At 43.8% G+C, this 20,019-nt stretch overlaps 1 protein-coding gene across 1 annotated transcript in view; it reads right to left on the minus strand.

The window, feature by feature from the left end:
* Nucleotides 1-120: 120 nt before the first annotated feature.
* Nucleotides 121-20,019, minus strand: part of EFCAB1 (EF-hand calcium binding domain 1) — a 33,862-nt gene continuing 13,963 nt past the window's right edge. The window contains exons 3-6 of the mRNA XM_030550568.1: nt 19,863-19,967; nt 16,333-16,484; nt 1,383-1,487; nt 121-207 (exon numbers count right to left, since the gene is read on the minus strand). Coding sequence (XP_030406428.1) covers nt 157-207; nt 1,383-1,487; nt 16,333-16,484; nt 19,863-19,967 — 413 coding nt within the window. The 3' untranslated portion in view covers nt 121-156. The remainder of the gene's footprint in view (nt 208-1,382; nt 1,488-16,332; nt 16,485-19,862; nt 19,968-20,019) is intronic.

The following is a 20,019-nucleotide window of genomic DNA, read 5'->3' on the forward strand; positions in this document are numbered from 1 at the left end:
ATCCTCTTATCCATTTCTTCAGTAGCAGGTATACTGATGTTAAGGAATGCAGAGATGTAGTATTAAAGTAAGAGTTCTGACTTGCTGCTGTTTTTACTATCTTAAGAAAACTGATGCAGAGAAACTGTCCTTTACAGCAGTTTTGCAGTTGCAGAGCTACATATCACCAGTTTCTCGGAATGCCTGCATTTCAAAAGCCATGCTGCTCTATAAAAGAAAGAAGACACAATATGACAAAATAGTTGTAAAATAAAATAAGGTAGTTAAACTAGTTTAAGAAAGGATGAAAGGTATTAAAAAAATAATAGTGCTAAATTGAGGCTTGTAAGAGTAAACAAATGACTGAACATTTGAAAACATCTTTCCAGTTCCTCAGATGCCACCTGGCACTTTGATAATGGAAATTAAATGTAAATGGCTTCATGGCTGAGAACTTAAGTCAGAACATTCAAAGTGATGTATCCTTTGGGAAACCAAAGGATACTTATATATAGTTATAACTAGATACACTACTTCTGGGAATATCCTGATTTTTGAACATCTGAAGTTAAAAGCAAAGGCTGCATTGAGAATGCTGTCTTGCCTTGGCTTAAGAAAAGTAAAAATAATGAGGTGCTTGTGTTGGTGGGGTTTTTTTAATGCTACAGGAGAAGAAAGAGCATATCCAAACTTCTTCTGAGACTGCAGCTGCAGGCTAATATGCACTAGTGTTCTCCTTTTCTCCTGGTTTCCTTTTAAAAACGTATATGTTTTGTAGGGCACAGTATACAAAACATAGAAGCTGCGAGCATGTAACAGTTGATCTGAATCTTCAAAAAGACCATGATTTAATAACGAGAGCAGAGTAGGAATTAGCCTGGATTTTCAGTCCAATTTTGTCACCAACTGTATACGAAGTTGGACAAGTCACTTAATCTTCTAATGCCTTTGGTTCCCCTATCTCTAAAATTAAGATAAATACTACAGCTGGGCAGAGGATAGTAGTAATGCTAATCCTCTTTCATGATGGATTTCAAAAGTTGGTTTTGTTCTGAGGAAAACAGAATCTTCCTGAGCTGCCTGGTGAGCAGTTCTGGGAATTGGGGCTGTGGAGGAGCCAGGCTCCTAAGAGCCCCAGCACTGGGACAGTCTGCTTGGCTGGCTGTCCTGGGTGGGGATCCTGGAAGCCCTGGAGCTGCAAGGAAGTGTTTGTGTAGGTTTTTTTATGATAGACAGAAATAAATCCAGCATGGGCACATGAATATCTTACAACTGGAGATCTGGAAATTCTCAAAGAACTGTGAATGTATGAATTGTGTTAAGCTTTCAAGACAATAATTAGGCTGACGGGCAGTATTGTCCCAAGTTATTTAATTTTTTTACATGCAAAAATGATTTAATACCTTGATGTCTGGCAAACATGGTCCAAATGCTTCCAAGAGAAGATTTTCATCTCTTACAGCTTTTTCAAAATCTGTGTAAGAGAGCTTGCCATCATGATCATAGTCCTAGGAAAGGAGGATAAGCATTATTAGTCAAAAGCGGTTACTTACCTTACAGTAACTGTGTGTTAATGCTATAAAATAATTTAATCTTTGAGTGACTGTCGAGTTGGATTCCACTCTTGGTGTGTATGCATACAAGATCAGATTCATTTGGCCAGCAGTTTCTGCTGGGGGGGCCTCACTTGCACCCTATATGTTCTCATATCCCCCACTTGATTGCATAAAGGGCAGAGTTGGCCAACTGTCATGAGTTGGCCTGTCCTTGGCCAACACAGAATCCCAGAGGAATAGGAATCCATAGCAGCAGGGAAGGAAAGCCCATCATGGAATCCGTATGGACAGTACATCTCAAAGAACCACAGTTACTATAAAGTAAAATACTTGTTCTAGGAATTGTCCACATGAATTCCACTTTTGGTAATTAATATGCAGTGGTCTGATTGCTTTGAGATTGGCTTTAGGAGTCCTGTTTAAACAGGACAGCTCTACCAACACAGGCATTCACTCTGGAAGCCTCTAGCAAAGAAGAGCATTTTATAAATATGTGGTGTGAACTCCGCATAGCTGCCTTTCAAATTTCAGAAACACGGACATTCTTCTAACTGGCAGCAGACGCTGCCTGAGCTCTAATGGAATGAGCTCTAAGGTGACTAGGTAAATCTAACTTGGCTAGCTTATGATGCTTTCTTATACAAGTGGAGACCCATTTTGTTAATCTCTGTAAGGATACAGTCTGACCTGTAACTCTCTCAGTCTAGGTGTGTTCTTCAATGATTTTGACCTGTTAAGGTAGTGTAATAATGACCTTACTACAGCACATGTGTGACATTTAGCTTCATCCACATTTGAGTGAGAAAACTGGGGGCTTGTCTACATCAGAAAGTTGCAGCGCTGGTGAGGGAGTTACAGCGCTGCAACTTTGAGAGTGTCCACATCTGCAGGGCATCACCAGCGCTGCAACTCCCTGTTTGCAGCGCTGGCCGTACTCCCGTTTTGTCTCGGGTGTAGAGGATCCAGCGCTGGTGATCCAGCGCTGGTAATGCAATGTAGACACTCACCAGCGCTTTTCTTGACCTCCGTGGAAGGAGGAAGCCTCTGGTAATCAAGCTGGTTTCCTTTCCCGGTTTGCTCTCTCGGTCCCGGAGCCAGCCAGCAAACCGCGGGGAAGGAGACCTGCTTGCTCGGGGTTCCGGGACCGAGAGAGCAAACCGGGAACGCCGCGGTTTGCTCTCTCGGTCCCGGAGCCAGCCAGCAAACCGCGGGGAAGGAGACCTGCTTGCTCGGGGTTCCGGGACCGAGAGAGCAAACCGGGAACGCCGCGGTTTGCTCTCTCGGTCCCGGAGCCAGCCAGCAAACCGCGGGGAAGGAGACCTGCTTGCTCGGGTCTCCTTCCCCGCGGTTTGCTGGCTGGCTCCGGGACCGAGAGAGCAAACCGCGGCGTTCCCGGTTTGCTCTCTCGGTCCCGGAACCCCGAGCAAGCAGGTCTCCTTCCCCGCGGTTTGCTGGCTGGCTCCGGGACCGAGAGAGCAAACCGCGGCGTTCCCGGTTTGCTCTCTCGGTCCCGGAACCCCGAGCAAGCAGGTCTCCTTCCCCGCGGTTTGCTGGCTGGCTCCGGGACCGAGAGAGCAAACCGCGGCGTTCCCGGTTTGCTCTCTCGGTCCCGGAACCCCGAGCAAGCAGGTCTCCTTCCCCGCGGTTTGCTGGCTGGCTCCGGGACCGAGAGAGCAAACCGCGGCGTTCCCGGTTTGCTCTCTCGGTCCCGGAACCCCGAGCAAGCAGGTCTCCTTCCCCGCGGTTTGCTGGCTGGCTCCGGGACCGAGAGAGCAAACCGCGGCGTTCCCGGTTTGCTCTCTCGGTCCCGGAACCCCGAGCAAGCAGGTCTCCTTCCCCGCGGTTTGCTGGCTGGCTCCGGGACCGAGAGAGCAAACCGCGGCGTTCCCGGTTTGCTCTCTCGGTCCCGGAACCCCGAGCAAGCAGGTCTCCTTCCCCGCGGTTTGCTGGCTGGCTCCGGGACCGAGAGAGCAAACCGCGGCGTTCCCGGTTTGCTCTCTCGGTCCCGGAACCCCGAGCAAGCAGGTCTCCTTCCCCGCGGTTTGCTGGCTGGCTCCGGGACCGAGAGAGCAAACCGCGGCGTTCCCGGTTTGCTCTCTCGGTCCCGGAACCCCGAGCAAGCAGGTCTCCTTCCCCGCGGTTTGCTGGCTGGCTCCGGGACCGAGAGAGCAAACCGCGGCGAAGCTGGTTTCCTTTCCCGGTTTGCTCTCTCGGTCCCGGAACCCCCCTTGAAGCCGCCCAACAGCGCTGCAGTGTGGCCACATCTAACACCACTTGCAGCGCTGGTTGCTGTAAGTGTGGCCACTCTGCAGCGCTGGCCCTATACAGCTGTACTAATACAGCTGTAACAACCAGCGCTGCAAAATTTTAGATGTAGACATGGCCTGGGAGATGAGTTGGTTCATGTAGAAGTTTGACACAACTTTGGGCAGGAACCTGGGATGAAGCCTGAGAGTGACCCTGTCCTTATGAAACACTTTATAAGGGAGAGCCGCCCTGAGAGTCCCTATTCTTCAAGCTGATGTAATGGTTACTAAAAAGTCAGGCTTCATAGATAGGGAAAATCTAGGGAACAGGCTGCTAAGGGCTCAAAGTGGGAGAGGGGCAATCATCCTTGCTAATACTATACTGAAGTCACAAGAAGGAGAGGGGCTCCTGACCTGGAGAAAAAACATGGGTTAGGCCCTTAAGGAATCTCACAACTGTACAGTGAGAAGGCCCTGGATAGGAGGGCGATGTACAGAGATTGCTGACACATGGACCTTTATGGAACTAATAGAAAGTCAGAGTGGTTTCAGGGTTAATAAATACTCCAGTATTGCTTGAAATTGGTGTTGTCGAAAGGAGACAGCTGTGATTCTGAAATGCCCAATTGAAAACCTTTTCTACTTAGCTGTATACGTTAGTCTAGTTCAGGGGTCAGCAACCTGCAGCATGCGAGCCAATTTTGAGCAGCACGCAGCCGCCTGCTGCAGTCCTGGCCCCCAGCCCCACTCAGCCGCCCCCCCCCCCCCCGGGCAACCGCTCTCCCCTGCGGGGGCAGGAGGCAGAAGCTTGGTTCTGTGGCAGACAAGCTTCCCCTTTCCCTGCTTCTTCCTCCAGCATGGTGCTTTCCTGCCCCGCCCCCTCTCTATCCCTGCGCCAATCAGCAGATGGCCCTAGCAAAGGGGAGGGGGAAGAGCAGCAGCCTGTAGGAAGCTCCATAGAGGATGCAGAGAGAGGTAGGCACAGAGCCTTGGGGAAGGGGGTGGAACAGGGCATATTTCCAGCCCCTTGCCCGGAGCTGCTCAGGGCAGGGGGCTGGGAGCACCCCTACAAGCCGAGCACCCCAACCCTCTGCCCTGACCCCTGAACACACACACAGCCTTCTGTCCTACACCTCCATGCCCCCACCCCTCTGCCCTGACCTCCGCACGCACTCAGCTTTCTGCCCTGCAGCCCCCATACCCCCCAGCCCTCTGCCCTGACCCTTGAACCCCCCAACCAGCCTTTTGCCCTGCACCCCCCCCACAGCTTTCTGCCCTGCAGCGCCCATACCCCTGAGTCCTCTGCCCTGACCCTTGAATTCCTTCCACACCCAGCCTTCTGCCCTGCACCCTTCACACCGCTCAGCCCTCTGCCCTGAACCCCCCCACACCTATCCCTCTGCCTTGCACCCCCCACACACACCCAGCCTCCTGCTCTACACCCCCACACACACTCCCCCACACCCCAGCCCTCTGCCCTGACCCCTGAAACCCCCCCAGCCAGGTCTGGGGTCCCGGCTGCAGGCCCTGCTCAGCCTGCTGCTGGCCTAGGTGAACAGAACCCCAGGCTGGCAGTGAGCTGAGCAGGCTGGCGGCGTAAGATCAGCACTTTAATTTAATTTTAAATGACGCTTCTTAAATATTTTGAAAACCTTGTTTACATACAATAGTTTAGTTATATAATAGACTTATAGAAAGAGACCTTCTAAAAACGTTAAAATGTATTACTGGCACGCGAAACTGTAAATTAGAGTGAATAAATGAAGACTCGGCACACCACTTCTGAAAGGTTGCCGACCCCTGGTCTAGTTGAACCTTTCCTGCTTTAGAACAGACTGTACTGAACTCCAACTAAACAGCTTCTTTCAATGGATGTGATCAGCCAGCATTCAGGCTGTAAAATGTAACAATGCTGGGTCCTGTAGTATGACCTGATCATTGTTCTGCCAAACTCAGGCAACATAACTGGTTGAGAGGTTCACCAGATTTGAATACCAGAACTGCCTAGCCCATGCTGGGGCTATACTGATCATCAATCCAGCATCTTGTCTCAGGACACTCTGTATCATCTTCAGGTGTTTCCAGGTTTGTTGTTGTAGGGAGAGCGAGGTACCATCATGATGTCATTTCCCCCTTTTGTATCTTCTTCACATTTGCTGGAAAGCTCTTTTGCTGTAACCTGGGTCAAACAGTTCCCATTGTGTAGTGCTATCTCAGAGGTTTCTGTTGTACACAGTGCTTGGGGTAATCCTTGTGCTTGTGTGCATTTCCTCAATAAGTCATTGACACTGTTTGGCCTTTTTACTTTTGTACCTAAAAGGCTGCTTGGGGATGTTTTCAACCTCACAACATGTTTCAGTAACACATACATAGCCAAACTTCATAATTCCACATACAACAATAGACATACAATCCAAGATATTCATGTCTAGCAGATCAAGACTTTTAGAATGATACAAGGCATACTTTGTACAAAACATATCCCAATTACCTGACAGCGGTGAGTATTGGGGTGCCTGCATGTCATAAACTGTTAACAAGTTCCAAATAGCTGGAAGATACCGACCCAGTAGCATGATCTAGTAACTAATGCATCAAGTCCGAGCCTAATGGCTTCCTGACAGAATGGAAATGACGTAGCTCCTCCTTGTCTGTTGACATAATGCATAGCTGTTGTGTTGTCTGTCAGCATTTGGATTGTGGCTCCCTGGAGTAGAGTGAAGAATGCTTTGACTTACAGGCAAATGGCTATGAGTTCAAGGATGCTTATGTGTATATAAAGTACTTGAGTGAACGACAGACACTGTGGCTGAAAGTGATGTAGGTGAGGCCCCCCCTACCAATCCCTGAGTAGAGGTATCTGTCACCTGTTTTGGTATGTAGAAGTGCAGAGAAGGGTATTCCCTTGCCCCCCCGAAATGAATTTTTCCACCACTTTCTGAGGGACCATGACCAACATATTTGTGTGGTCTCTGCTGGATAGTTACATTGATTTCAATCACTCTTGTATGCAGCATAGGTGAAGTTTGGCAAACTGACTCACATATGTGCATGAGGCCATCTGTCACAGAAGTCTGAGGCATGCTCTTACCAATGTCTCTGGGTGAGATACAGCCTGGTGCATGAGGTTCACTATAGTTTGGGATCTCATGGAAGGTAAGCTCTTGTCAACCCAGACTATAATATGGCTTCTATAAACTCTATGCTTTGAGTTGGAGTAAGGGTAGATTTTTCTCTGGCTTTGAGGCACAGTGAAGCAAAGAGCTTTAAGGCCATTTGAATTGCATTGATCATTTGCTGGTGTGATCTTTTTTGGATCAACCAGTTGTTGATATAGATAGACCTGGATCCCCTTTTTTCTTAGATAAGCTGCCAAGCACTTGGCAGATACCCTTGGTACGGTGGAAAGACCCAAGGGCAAGATCTTGTACTGATAGTGAGATGAATTTGAGGTACTCCAGATGAATGGATATGTGAAAATACGCATTCTGAAGGTCAACTGCCAGGAACCAGTTTTCAGGATCTAATGAGGGAATTATAGAGGCCAGAGTCACAATTCTGAACTTGAAATGACAGATGAATTTGTTGAGATAGCAGAGGTTCAGAATGAGACATCAACCTTTCTTCTTCGGGATGAGAAAAGAATGGGAATATCCCCCTCACCCGCTTATCCTGAACTCTAAAAACACCTCCTTCACAGCTCTGAGATGTAGAAAGGGATTCCACTTATTGTTTCAACAGTATCTGGTCCCTTAAAAGGGATGGGGAGGAGGGGATAGGAAGAGATGAAACTAGATTCAGCAATTTCCAGGACACATTAGTCTGAGGTGACAGTCTAGGCTTCTCAAAAATAAAAAGGTGGTTGCCAAAGGGGTCTGTGGAAGGGAAGTGATCCTTGAGAAGTTCTGTCAGGCTTTCAACACCAATATCAAACCTGCTGCGTTGTGGAAGATGCAGATTGTGCAGAAGTGGAGGAAGAGGCAGAAGATCATTGTTGATGGAACCTCTCCTTTTTTATTGGTGGTTCCTCTAAGGCTGATAATAGTAATGGGAAGAGAGATTTTGTCTGACAGAAGACTGATCTTATTTGTTTTCTTCTTGGCGATAGAACTACGGACCCAAAGAATGCAGAGTTGTCCTGGAGTCCTCCAATGAATGGAGGACCTTACCTGTTTTGGAATTAAAATGCTTATTAACTTCAAATGAAAGAACCTCAATTGTGGATTGGACGTTCCTGTGAATCCTTAATGATCAAAGCCAGAAATATCTTCTGACCATCACAGAAGTGGCCATAGTGAGTGCTGTTGTGTTGGACGTGTCAAGTGCATCTTGAATAGAAACATGCGATATCAGTTTTCTTTCCAGCATGATGGCTTTAAATTCCTCTCGATTTTCCTGTGATAGTTTGTCCCATTTTAAAAAGTCGTATTTAAAGAAGAGTTGGTAGCTAGCTATAAGCATCTGGAAGTTGGCAGGTGAAAAGACTTTGCATCCAAACAGGTCTAGCTTTTTAGGGTTTTTCTCCTTAGATGTTTCTTTGGGAGGCCCTAGCAGCTTGGACTTCTCCTGGATGGTTCCTACAACCAGAGATCCCTGTACCAGGTGAGAATAAGACTATTCAAACCCACTGGAAGGGAATCCTGTCTACACTCCTAGGTACAGCAGGAATCAAATGCTGAAGTCTGTCTCAGGACTTTTGAAGGCTCCAACAATACCTTATTTATCAGCAATGGAAAGCCTGACAGTTATGGAAGAGTGCAACGTATCCAAGAGCTTGTGAGGTTTCCTCTGTACTACTTTCTGATAATCTCCAGAGACTGTGCCATGTATCTGATGAGGTCCTGGAATTCACTGCAGTGATCATTGAGGATACATTTGAGTTGATTCAGAATCCTAAATTACCCAGTTCTTTCAGTAGCAGTCCAGGGATATAGGGCTACAAACCTGATGTAGTGTTTATTAGCAACAACATAGCTGATGCATATAACAAACTTAAGTTGGGTCTGATTCCACATTTGCAGCACTGGCCCCTTGTGATGGGAACCACAGGATACAATGTGGAACTGCTGTGCCCACATAAGTCTCCAGCCTGGGCTGTCTCACACAATGCTATGCCAGTGACAAGCAGCAAGACCCTTCCAGGTGCTGTGATCACTCAGCCATCAACATGTGGAGCCCCACACCCAGCTAAATTGCATGAATGCTCCCTGAGCCACTTACAAATCATACAGAGACAGGCACCAACCAATCACCCCAGGCCCCAGCCTTGCACCCCAGAAATATACCATCTTACACTGCTCAAGACACCCGTGGACAGTGCAAGCTAATTAATAAGTTTGCCACTCTGACAAAAGGGTAGTGCATGTGCAACAGCCTTTGCTAACCTGAGCTGAGATTCCCCAAGCACTCCAACCAAAACCACACTGTTTTAGGTAAAATATAAAACAGATCTATTAATTACAAATAGATTTTAAGTGATTATAAGTAGCAAGCATAGAGATCAATGTTGGTACCTAAAAAATAAAAATAAAAATGCAGTCTAAATTCTAACTTTTACAGACTAAGCAAGATTTGAATCAGTCTCTCACCCTAATAGATGTTACAGGCAGATCACAGTTCCTAATGCACAGACTGGGTTCACTTTCATCTTGGGCGCAATCTCCCCAGTTCAAAGACTGTCTTCTGAATGATCTTCCAGGTGTTAAGATGTGGGAGGTGAGAGGCCCAGTGATTATGTCACTGTCCCTCTTTTATATTTTCTTCCAGCTGCTAGAAAGATCCTTTGTGTGATGTGGGCATCAGGCTGCCCCCACTGTGTATGTGCCCTCTCTCAGAAGTCTCTGGGATAATGGATTCTTCTTGATGGGCTGTCAACACCTGTCTGGCCAGTGATAGTTCCTCCTTTGTCCCTACTGAAAGGCCAGGTATGGGCATTTCCCAACCTCAAAACATATTTCAGTAACACCTATAGGTATACTTCATAACATCACATACAATGAATGCACATACAATTCAAGAGGATATTAATGTTTAGCAAATCAAGACTTAAAAATAATACCTAACAAGGCATACTTTGTACAAAATGTATCAGTCATATGACAATGATGAATATGGGAGTTCCAGGCTGGTATTCTGAGGTACAGAGTGTTGCATCCATCACCATCCATTTCAATAAAGCCATACCACCTAACTCAGTCCCATGTTGGTACTGCTTTAATTTTAAAAAAGAATGGAAGGGCTTCACCAATGACCTTGATACCATTGTAAGAAAGATCGAACCAATACCAGAAAATTATGACCAGTTTGTCAGTGTGGCACTGACTGTCTCAAAGAAGTATGTTCCACAAGGCTTCAAAACAAATTATGTGCCATGACTAACACTGGATTGGTATGGTATGCTAAATCTTATTGGATTGGTATGCTAAATATAAACTGAAGTTCAAAGCAGACCCATTCACTGAGGATACCATCACAGCCAGTAAGGAACGGATCTCTGCACTAAAGAAGGAAAAACAGAAGTGATCGCAGAACCTTATTAAGAGCATGGACATAACCCACAACAGTAAGTATGGATAACCATCCTCAAGTTTAACAACCACAGAGGGAAGGCAGAGTGACACTACAATGTTACTTCAAATCGGGTCACACATGAACTCGTAGAAAATGGCAGCTGCACTGAACAAACAACCCAAGAAGACCAAGTAGTTTATATTTCTAGGGCACAGTATATGACTGAATTAACCTCCAGAATTAACACCCCTCAAGAATGGCAAAACTGCTGCTCTAGATGTCATTCAGACTGAACAAATCAAACATTTTTGACCAGCAATAAAGAACTGATTACTTAAGTTGTTTAACAGATGCTCAGCAACATACAAAAGGACCCAAGATCTGGCAGTGAGCATATGTAGTGGCACTCCTGAACTCAGGGAAGGATGCTACAGAGTCAAAGAACGTCATGCCTATATCACCACTATGTCACCTCTACAAACTATATGAGCCATCTCAGTCGGCACCACTTATCACCATTAATTAAAAAGCACCAAATCCCAGAACAAGCTGGGTTCTGTCCAGGCAAGTAAGTCATGTACTAGTCAAGTGCTGAACATCATTCAGTATATCGAAGATGGCTTTGAAAAGTGTATGATAGCAGCACTGTATTTGTTGACCTATTAGCAGCATATGACACAATGAATCACTGAAGGCTCCTTACTATAACATAGAACATGATGAAAGAGGACCACTTTGTATGACTGACAATCTCTACTAGGGAACTAACGTTTTTATGTCAAACTATGCAGGAAGGGGAATTGAAGTCAACTAACAAATAAAATGGCCTGTCACAAAGGAGTGTATGTTCTCCAATACATGAAGATCAACTAATCCATCTCAGCACATGAAATGTTATCTGTGCCAATGACCTATGCATCACTGCCCAAGCCAAAAGTTTTGTCTAGATCAAAGCTACACTAACATCAGCACTGTCTAAGCTCTCAGTTTGTTACACAAAGAATCAATTGCATGCCAACCTAGCCAAAAGAGAGGCGAGTCTCTTCCATCTTTAGAATCATGAGGCCAATAGACAACTCATCATCATCTGGAATGGGGTATCATTTGCCCACTACTGGAATCCTATCTAGTTTGGAGTGATGCTAGACCACTCTCTCTCCTTCAAGGCACACGTGGAGAAGACAAAAGACAAAGTTAGCTCCCAGAACAACATACTGAGGAAACTTGAAAATTCAAAATGGGGAACCAACACAGCAACACTAAGTGTCATTGCACGTGTGCTTTGCTATTTGATCACTGAATATGAATATCCCGTGTGGGAAAGATTGGCTCATTCAAAAAAGCTAAATCCTGTGCTGAATGAGAGCTGCAACTATATCACAGTATGTCTAAAACCAACAAATGTGAACAGCCTTTACATGCTTGCCAGAGTTGTGCCACTAGATATCAGGAGAGAATTCACAAGCAAAATGGAATGATGATGACAGGTCAAAGATACCAAACATGTGCTACATGAGTGCATCAGGGCACTTAGCCACATGAAATTATGAAAAGGCTTCCTAGCAGCAATGAAACTGCTTAAAAGTATCACTGACTACACAACTGGAAATGTTGCACATATGGCTTGAAATACTCAACAAAGGTGTCAAAATACCCATCCATGTTGCTGAATGCCTTCATACATGTATAAAAGAATTGGTTGACTTGGAGATGTTTAAAATTGCTTCTGAACAAGAGTTGGCAGCTCAGAAGTCAATATGCCTAAGTGGAGCTATTCCAATGACCCAGAAACATGTGATAGTGGTGAAACACAAATCATGGAACATCTGTTGGTCAGCCAGCTCTTGGAGGAGCTGTGCACCATGGAAGATCTACCTGGGCAACAGACCAGGCCATATCATGTGCCAACACTGGAAAAAATGTGTGTGTGTGGTGGAAGGACATGAGAACATGATCAATAGAGGAAGACATCGAGGGATTTATTGCCTCATTGAGGGAGGGTGAGGAAATCACAGTGGAAACAAGTTGTTTCTCTCTTGGCAGATATTGTTCCTCATCTCTTTCCTTCTGCCTTTCCAGAATCTGAGGCTGCACTAACTGATATGGCTGGGTTGGTCTATACTGCCTCTTTGGGGAGGGATAATCTAACTCTGGAAGGGACATAAGATGCAGGGTTACAAGAACATGGCTGTACACCCTCCCCCTGCCTCTCAGGTTCCTCAGTAGGGACAAAACTGAGTCCTACAAAAAGTGGAAACTAGGTCAAAATTACAAAGGATGAAATATAAACAAACAAGTATGTAGAACAAAATTAGTCAGCAAAGGCACAAAATGAGATTAAACTAGCTAGAGATAAAGGGTAACGAGAAAACATTCTACAAATGAATTAGAAGCAAGAGGAGGACCAAGGACACGGTAGGCCTGTTACTCAGTGGGAGGCGGGGGACAACAATAACTGAAAATGTGGAACTGGCAGAAGTGCTAAATTATTTTGTTGTTTCCGTTTTCAACAAAAAGTTTAGTAGCAATTGGACATCTAACATAATGAATGCCAGTGAAAATGAGGAAGGAACAGAGGCTAAAATAGGGGGAAAGTTAAAAATTATACAAATTAGATGTTTTCAAGTCACCAGGGCCTGATGAAATGCATCCTAGAATACTCAAGGAGCTGACTGAGGAAATATCTGAGTCATTAGTGATTATCTTTGAAAAGTCATGGAAGACAGGAGAGATTCCAGAGGACTGGAAAAGGGCAAATATAGTGCCCATCTATAAAAAGGGATAATAAGGGCAACCTGGGGAATTACAGACCAGTCAGTTTAATTTCAGTACCTGAAAAGATAACGGACCAAATAGTTAACCAGTCAGTTTGCAAATACCTAGAAGACAGTAAAGTGATAAATAACATGAGTGACTCCTCTTGTGCAACCTGGTGGAGGTGAGCAGGGGGTATTTGTGTGAATATGTAGTAGATGACTCCATACTGTGTATCAATGGTGATGAAAAAAAGGAAGAGACCTCTGAAGATGAAGCCATTCAGTGGCTCTGCTGTATTTTCCTTATTTGGGTAGGGAATTAAGTCAATACCAGAGAGACCTCCTTCATCTGTCATTCTGATGACCTGGTAACTAGTGGCTTAGCTATCACCAACCTCAACCTCTCAAAGAAAAGTGACTCTGATACCAGTCCTACAGTTAGATCATTTGGTGCCTTATATGCTTTAGATGGCTACAGAGACAGGATAGATGCAATAGATACCAAGGCACCAAGTTCCGACAGATTGGTGCCAGAGGAAGGGCGGTCCACAGATATAGCTGGAACCCCAGGCACATGTTTAACAGTCAGTACTGAGGCACCAGAGAGATCTATGTTAGGCTATTGACTAACCTTCAGTTGTTTAGCCTGAGATTAATCAGATATTTTCTGACTCTTGTATCTCAACTTGATAGGCATCAGGTAGGCTGATCTACATCTCATCTTACCTCTGTAGTGGGTGCTCCTTCCCACCTGTCAGATGTAGTCAAAGCTGGAATGGAAGCAGACAACTGGGACCTATTGGTCAATGTAGCACAGAATCTTGGGGTTGAATTTTGACTCACCAGGGTGCTCATGGAGAGGGACTGATCGGAGGACTGACATCTTGCTACATCCTTTCTTTTGGCATCCATGGAGGCTCATATAGAGTACTTTATGAGGAACAATTTAGGCAGGTTTCACTCTAGCTTTTGGAGTCCATTTAGAACTTTAGAGGAGTGATATATGGACATTACTCAAGAATATGTCTTTTCTTTAGGCAAAAAAAGCACCTGGTATACTTTCTGTTAAGCAACATTGAAGCATCACACTTGGGCCAGGTTTTAAGCCCCAGGGATTTTGCTTCTGCCATGCTTCTCAAGCCCCTGTACAAAGGAGAGGGTGAGGTAGAAGGAATGTAGTCCAATACTAAATATCTGACAAACTATTTTTTTTGTTGCCACCAGCCAAAAGACTAACACTTCTAACCAAATAACTAATTATCAAGACTACTACTAACTAGCCCAGTGCAGAGAGCTGTAGGTTAAGAGGTTCTCTCTCACTGCCACAGGCACTAATTAGGAACTGAGGGATGACTGGGGTCACTCTACCCTTTATATCCTCGGGAGGAGGGGCCACTGGTATCTCGAGTGCAGACATGACCCCAACTGACACAGCTGGCCAAGATCTGATTTCACATGCATGGGATTCATGAGCACCAAGAGTGGAGTTCATATTGATAATTATTCAAAGAAGAAATTATTTTACTGTTGTATTTAAAGTCACCCAAAACCTATGAAATTTCTAACATTTGAAGAGCAGAATGATTAAATTGCAAACTAAAAATGATCTTCCATTACTTTTTTCATGTATGGTAGGAGTGAGTTTAAGCCACAAATACCCTCATATTTTTCCCCCTGTTCTCCTTTACATCTCTGTCTGGTGCTGTGTCAGCCTAGTCTTCTTCCACCTAAAGAGAAACAGAAGCTGTCAATGCCAATCCGATACTGGCTGGATGTGTCACTAGGGAGAGATTCAGAGCATCCTCTGTGTGTCTGATATTGCTCTTTCCTTGGTGCTGACAGGCTACTCTTAATGGTTCATTATTAACAGAACTCACATAAGACCCTGGTAACTCTTGTGAATGACTGAATCTTATAGTCTGACTCAGTAGCTCATTACAATAAACTGGAATAAACAAGTTTTTTAAAAATGCTGTTGCAGCCATGCAGTGCTTGTTTATGGCTCAGTTAAATCAGATGGAGTTTGAAGAATATATCAATGAAATTTTTAACTTTATTGTTCTTGACTGACATTCTTAATACTGCTCCATTGTTGTCAACTCTTGTGATTTTATCACGAGTCTTATGATATTTGGTGTCTTTCTTAAAGCCTCAACTCATCTTACTATGTGAGAATCTCAGCTTTTATACTTTTTTAAAAAGTAAGTTTCTAGCCCTCATGATTATGGAGAAAAGCTTGAAAAAATTAACCCTAAAGTTTTAAAACACAGAAAGCAAATAAGAACCCTAAAATTACGTTTTAAAATCTCATTTTTAAGCCAATTTCATATTTCTGTGAGCCTGACCTGATTCTTGAATGTTTGAGGTTGGAAATTCTATTTGTTCTCTCACACATAACATTACTTGATTATTAAACAATTTATACTTCTTGTATGCCTACATTACTGGAAATGTTGCTACGACTTTAGCATCCAATTCTGCTTTCGTTACTCACAAGAATAGTCCCATTGATAAGGCCCTTAGTTTACATGAACAATCTTGGGTTTGTACTTTAACAGAATTAGTAAACTGGAGAAGTAAGATTTACCTAATAAAATCAAGTGTTAACATACAATTTTATATCAGAGGGGTAGCCGTGTTAGTCTGGATCTGTAAAAGCAGCAAAGAGTTCTGTGGCACCTTATAGACTAACAGACGTATTGGAGCACTTCATTGGATGCATCACAGATCCAGACTAACATGGCTATCCCTCTGATATTTGACACCATGCAAGGCACTGCATTTAGCTGAATGGAATGGAAATCCATCGACCTCATGAAGAAACTTGCACAAGTACATACAATTTTAGTAAAGAATAAAATTGTAGGTGACACCTTTTATTGAAATAAATACAAAGCAAGTTTGAGAATTATATGTTCTTAAAGAAGGGATCAGCTACACCTTGGAGTTTTGTCTACTGGACTTTTAAAAAAATATTCCTAAGTCTAAAAATAAGTATATTTAGTTGATCAGGAGAAAATATATTAGTGTGGTGAACTGAGCAAGGAAGGACAGTTTTGTTAGGACACTGGACTGGGATTCATGAGATCTGGGTTACATGTTTGGTTTTTTCTTAGACCTCCTGTATGACCTGGGCAAGTCACTTAATATCTTTGTGCCTCAGTTTCCATTTGCAAAGTAGAGATAATATTTTCCTACCTCCTGGAGTTGTTGTGAAGATCAATTCATTGATATTAGAGAGGTGCACCTTACCTAAAATAAACTGCCATTAGGTTTGGTACTTGCCATTTTCTTCAGTGTTATTTCTACCAAGTCCTTAATTCCCTCATCAGGATCTTCTTCTGATGGTTGTTTTAGCAGGCTATTCTTCAGCATATGAAACATTTCCTCTCTTGAAATGTATCCATCACCATTCAGATCATAGACCTCAAAACAATCTTTTCAAAAGATAAATCTAATTCAATTTCATACAAACATTTCCCAAATCATTAGAGTTGCTTGTTAGTTATGTGTTAGAACAGGTAAAGACAATTCTATACTGAGTAGCTCAGGTACAGAGACGTATTTGCCATGTACAAATGTTTTATACTGATTATTATAATCTACCGATCATTCAAAAACTAGTGTTCATTTCAGCTAAAATGTATAATAGAGATTGAACAAAAATATGCAATGCATAGTAAATGACAGATTTTAAGTAACAGTTACAAAAGTGAGTGGTTATTTGGATATAAGGAAGGCTGTAAGAAAGTTGAGTTTTTGGTCCTAAAGTTGAGGACACAGTTTGTTAAAGTTGCAGCTTGGGGTGCAAGTGTGCATGAGTGGTTGGGGGCAGGGTGCAGAATCTAAACTTATTTTGTAAATGACTAAATGCTAAGTTGGCTGCGGAGTCCTTTACCCTTCAACAGGGGCTAGATACCCCCATTCCACCAATCCACAGGGCAGAGGCCTGAGCCCTGGCACCCTACAGCTGATTGCATTTCAGAGATCCCTGGAGGTCCTGTGCAAGGCTGGCACCACCAAGGCTGCCCCATCCCAGTCCTGCACCCTGTGGGAGAAACAAGCCCCAGCCCCTGCCTGGTCCCACTCACTAAAGAGGAGGGGAGGGGGGGAAAGACTGCTACTCATACTCTCTCTCTTGCTATTGCCTAAACATGTTTAATATGTGGTGAAAGTCTGTTTTCATACAATTTGTAAACTGATGCTGAGTGAGAGGCAAATAGGAGAGAACAGACTCAATTACTCATACTCCTGAGGTATTGTTACCTTTGCATTACAATTAGAGGATGAACCCTAACCAGTTCAGAAGCTGGGCTACAAAATGTTAGCATGAGCTGTATCAGTTCAAAAACGGCAAATCAGGCATCCTTTAGTGCAGAGAGAGAATCTCAAAATAATATAAAAATAATAGTTTCTTTTTACTATTATAAACATATATATATTAATCATTCAACAAAAATACCTGTCATTGCTTCCTCTTTGCTAATATGTGACTGCTCTCAATGAGTCTTGTGATACTGCAGTACAAGATACAAGTGATATACCTTAACTTTCACAACAGCAAAAATATGTTTCTGCCTTTGGATAAAATCCTGCCCCCACTGAAGTCAATAGGCATTTTGCTACTGACTTCAGTAGAACCAGGATTTCATCCTTTGTCTTAAGGATGTGCCCCAACTGTGGAGTCAGACAGCTGTCAGTAATTGACAAATTCCTTCTCAATGCACAGTGAAAATATAGACTGCATCATATTATATTCACAGTGCTTAAACAGTCAAAATTCCACAAAGCTAACCAAGGTTAAGACCAAAAAGCTCCAAACAAGCCAGAAACAGCTATTTTATGTTGAGTATTTTTCAATTTTCTTTCCTTTCCTTCTGCTTTCTGAGTGGCGTTACTCAGATTAATCTAATTTCAAAGTAGTCATTTGGGTAAGGCAGGGATCAGCAACCTTTGGCATGCAGCCCGCCAGGATAAGCACCCAGGTGAGCCGGGCCAATTTGTTTACCTGTTGCATCCACAGGTTTGGCTGATCGCAGCTCCCACTGGCTGTGGTTTGCCACTCCAGGCCAATGGGGGCTGTGGGAAGCGGCGCGGGCCGAGGGATGTGCTGGCCGCCATTTCCCGCCGCCCCCATTAGCCTGGAATGGCGAACTGCCAGCCAGTGGGAGCCCTGATTGGCTGAACCTGTGGACGCAGCAGGTAAACAAACCGGCTCAGCTCACCAGTGTGCTTACCTGGCGGGCTGCGTACCACAGGTTGCTGATCCCTGGAGTAAGGTGACCAGGTATTGCAGTTTTATGGGTGTTCTTGATGATGATACAAAAATTGGTATTGTTTCAGTATAATGGGAGTCTGTACCTCCAGCACTGTGATTATGTTGAGGCCCAGTTGCATCTAGTGTTGGGCTTCAGTATGGCTCTGTCTCTAGAATTATGAGAGGGAAATTAATCTGTGGAGCCCGACATCACTGCAGAGCAGAGCACGAACCAGTTTAAAGGACAAACCCAGCACAAATGCAGTGGAGCCCCAGTTTCATCTGTGAAGGCATGGAAGGATATGCTGCAGGTCAAAGTCTTATTTAGACTAAGATGGAAGGTATATTTTTAAACAGCGATAGGTGACTTGTATGAAAGTTGCAGGTTGAAAAGCCTGTGATAGAGATGGATATGGAGAAGACTGACAGCACGCACGCACGCACGCACACACACACACACACACACACACTCTCTCTCTCTCTCTCTCTTCTAGCTGCAAATCTCTCCTTAAGTGTCAAGTGTCTCCAAGTTTATCTTGGCTTTCAAACCATGTCAAGCCCAGCCCCACAGAACAAATGACTCTAAACCAATCCTGACTTCTGCTAAAACCTTCTGGACCTTTCCTTTGCCAATTACACTATCAAGAAAAAGCTTTCAGTCAGTAAAATACCCACCCAACCCTCCTATTTGTAAATACTATTCCAAACTGGTTTAGTCTACTTGTATTTGTCAATACTTGAGCTGGTCAAAATATTTTCAGTGAAACATTTTTCTGTCAGAAAGTGCTGTTCTATTGAAAGAGAAATGTTTCTTGGAAACATATCTGTTTCAATGACAGATTTGGCGGGAAGGTTTCTCAGGTCCAGGTTTGATTCTTGGAGGGCTTGAGGTGGGGAAATTAGTGTGACTCTAGCCCAGGGGCTAGGGCACTGGCCTGTGATGTGGAGGCCCACGTTCAACTCCCAGCTCTGCCTGATTTGGATGGAAAGAACAGAAGTCCAACAGTAACAAGCTTAGGAAGACTCAACCCAGTGGCATTGTTTCCACCTCTTGTAGACAACGCTTTTGCTTAAAATGAATGCAGAAATTTAAAAAATAGTTCTTTAAAAAGATCTTAAAAGAGATTTTAAGATTAGGTTCAAGGCTATGCTTCAAAATAACAATTTCACCATTTTAGGCTTTTACTCCAGTGTCTAGGACGGAGTGGCTTCTGGACTTCTCTGCACTGGCTTAATCCCCGAGAGGCTCCCCATGAACAGCATTTCACATGGCCCAGTTTGGGCCTTTAAATGTCTTTAATTATTGGTCTTAATATCTTGATAAAGACTTTTTCATGTCTGTGAGTTCTAATGCAAGCTCAGAAATGGAAAACACAAAATTCCAATGGTAGCAAGCTTTGAAGAACTCAACCCAGTAGTATGAAATTGTTCAAAGGAAAGCCCTCCAATTATCCTCAGTTTTATAACAGCAGATGATTAGTATTAGTTACATTTAAAAAGATTTAAATAGTCATAAATTTAATTATTACTAAAAATTGACATTACACATAAACCTTACATTTCATCTTTTCTTCTAATGTCCCTCGAAGAAATATTGATAAACCTTCTACCCATTCCGTTACACTGACACAGCTGTCATTGTCTGTGTCAAAAGCACGGAACACTGAAAAGAGAAGAAAGGCTAGATGTATTGCAAAATATAATACAGAGGGACA

This window comes from Gopherus evgoodei, chromosome 2, assembly GCF_007399415.2.
Source record: "Gopherus evgoodei ecotype Sinaloan lineage chromosome 2, rGopEvg1_v1.p, whole genome shotgun sequence".
In the NCBI taxonomy this organism is placed as follows: domain Eukaryota; kingdom Metazoa; phylum Chordata; order Testudines; family Testudinidae; genus Gopherus; species Gopherus evgoodei.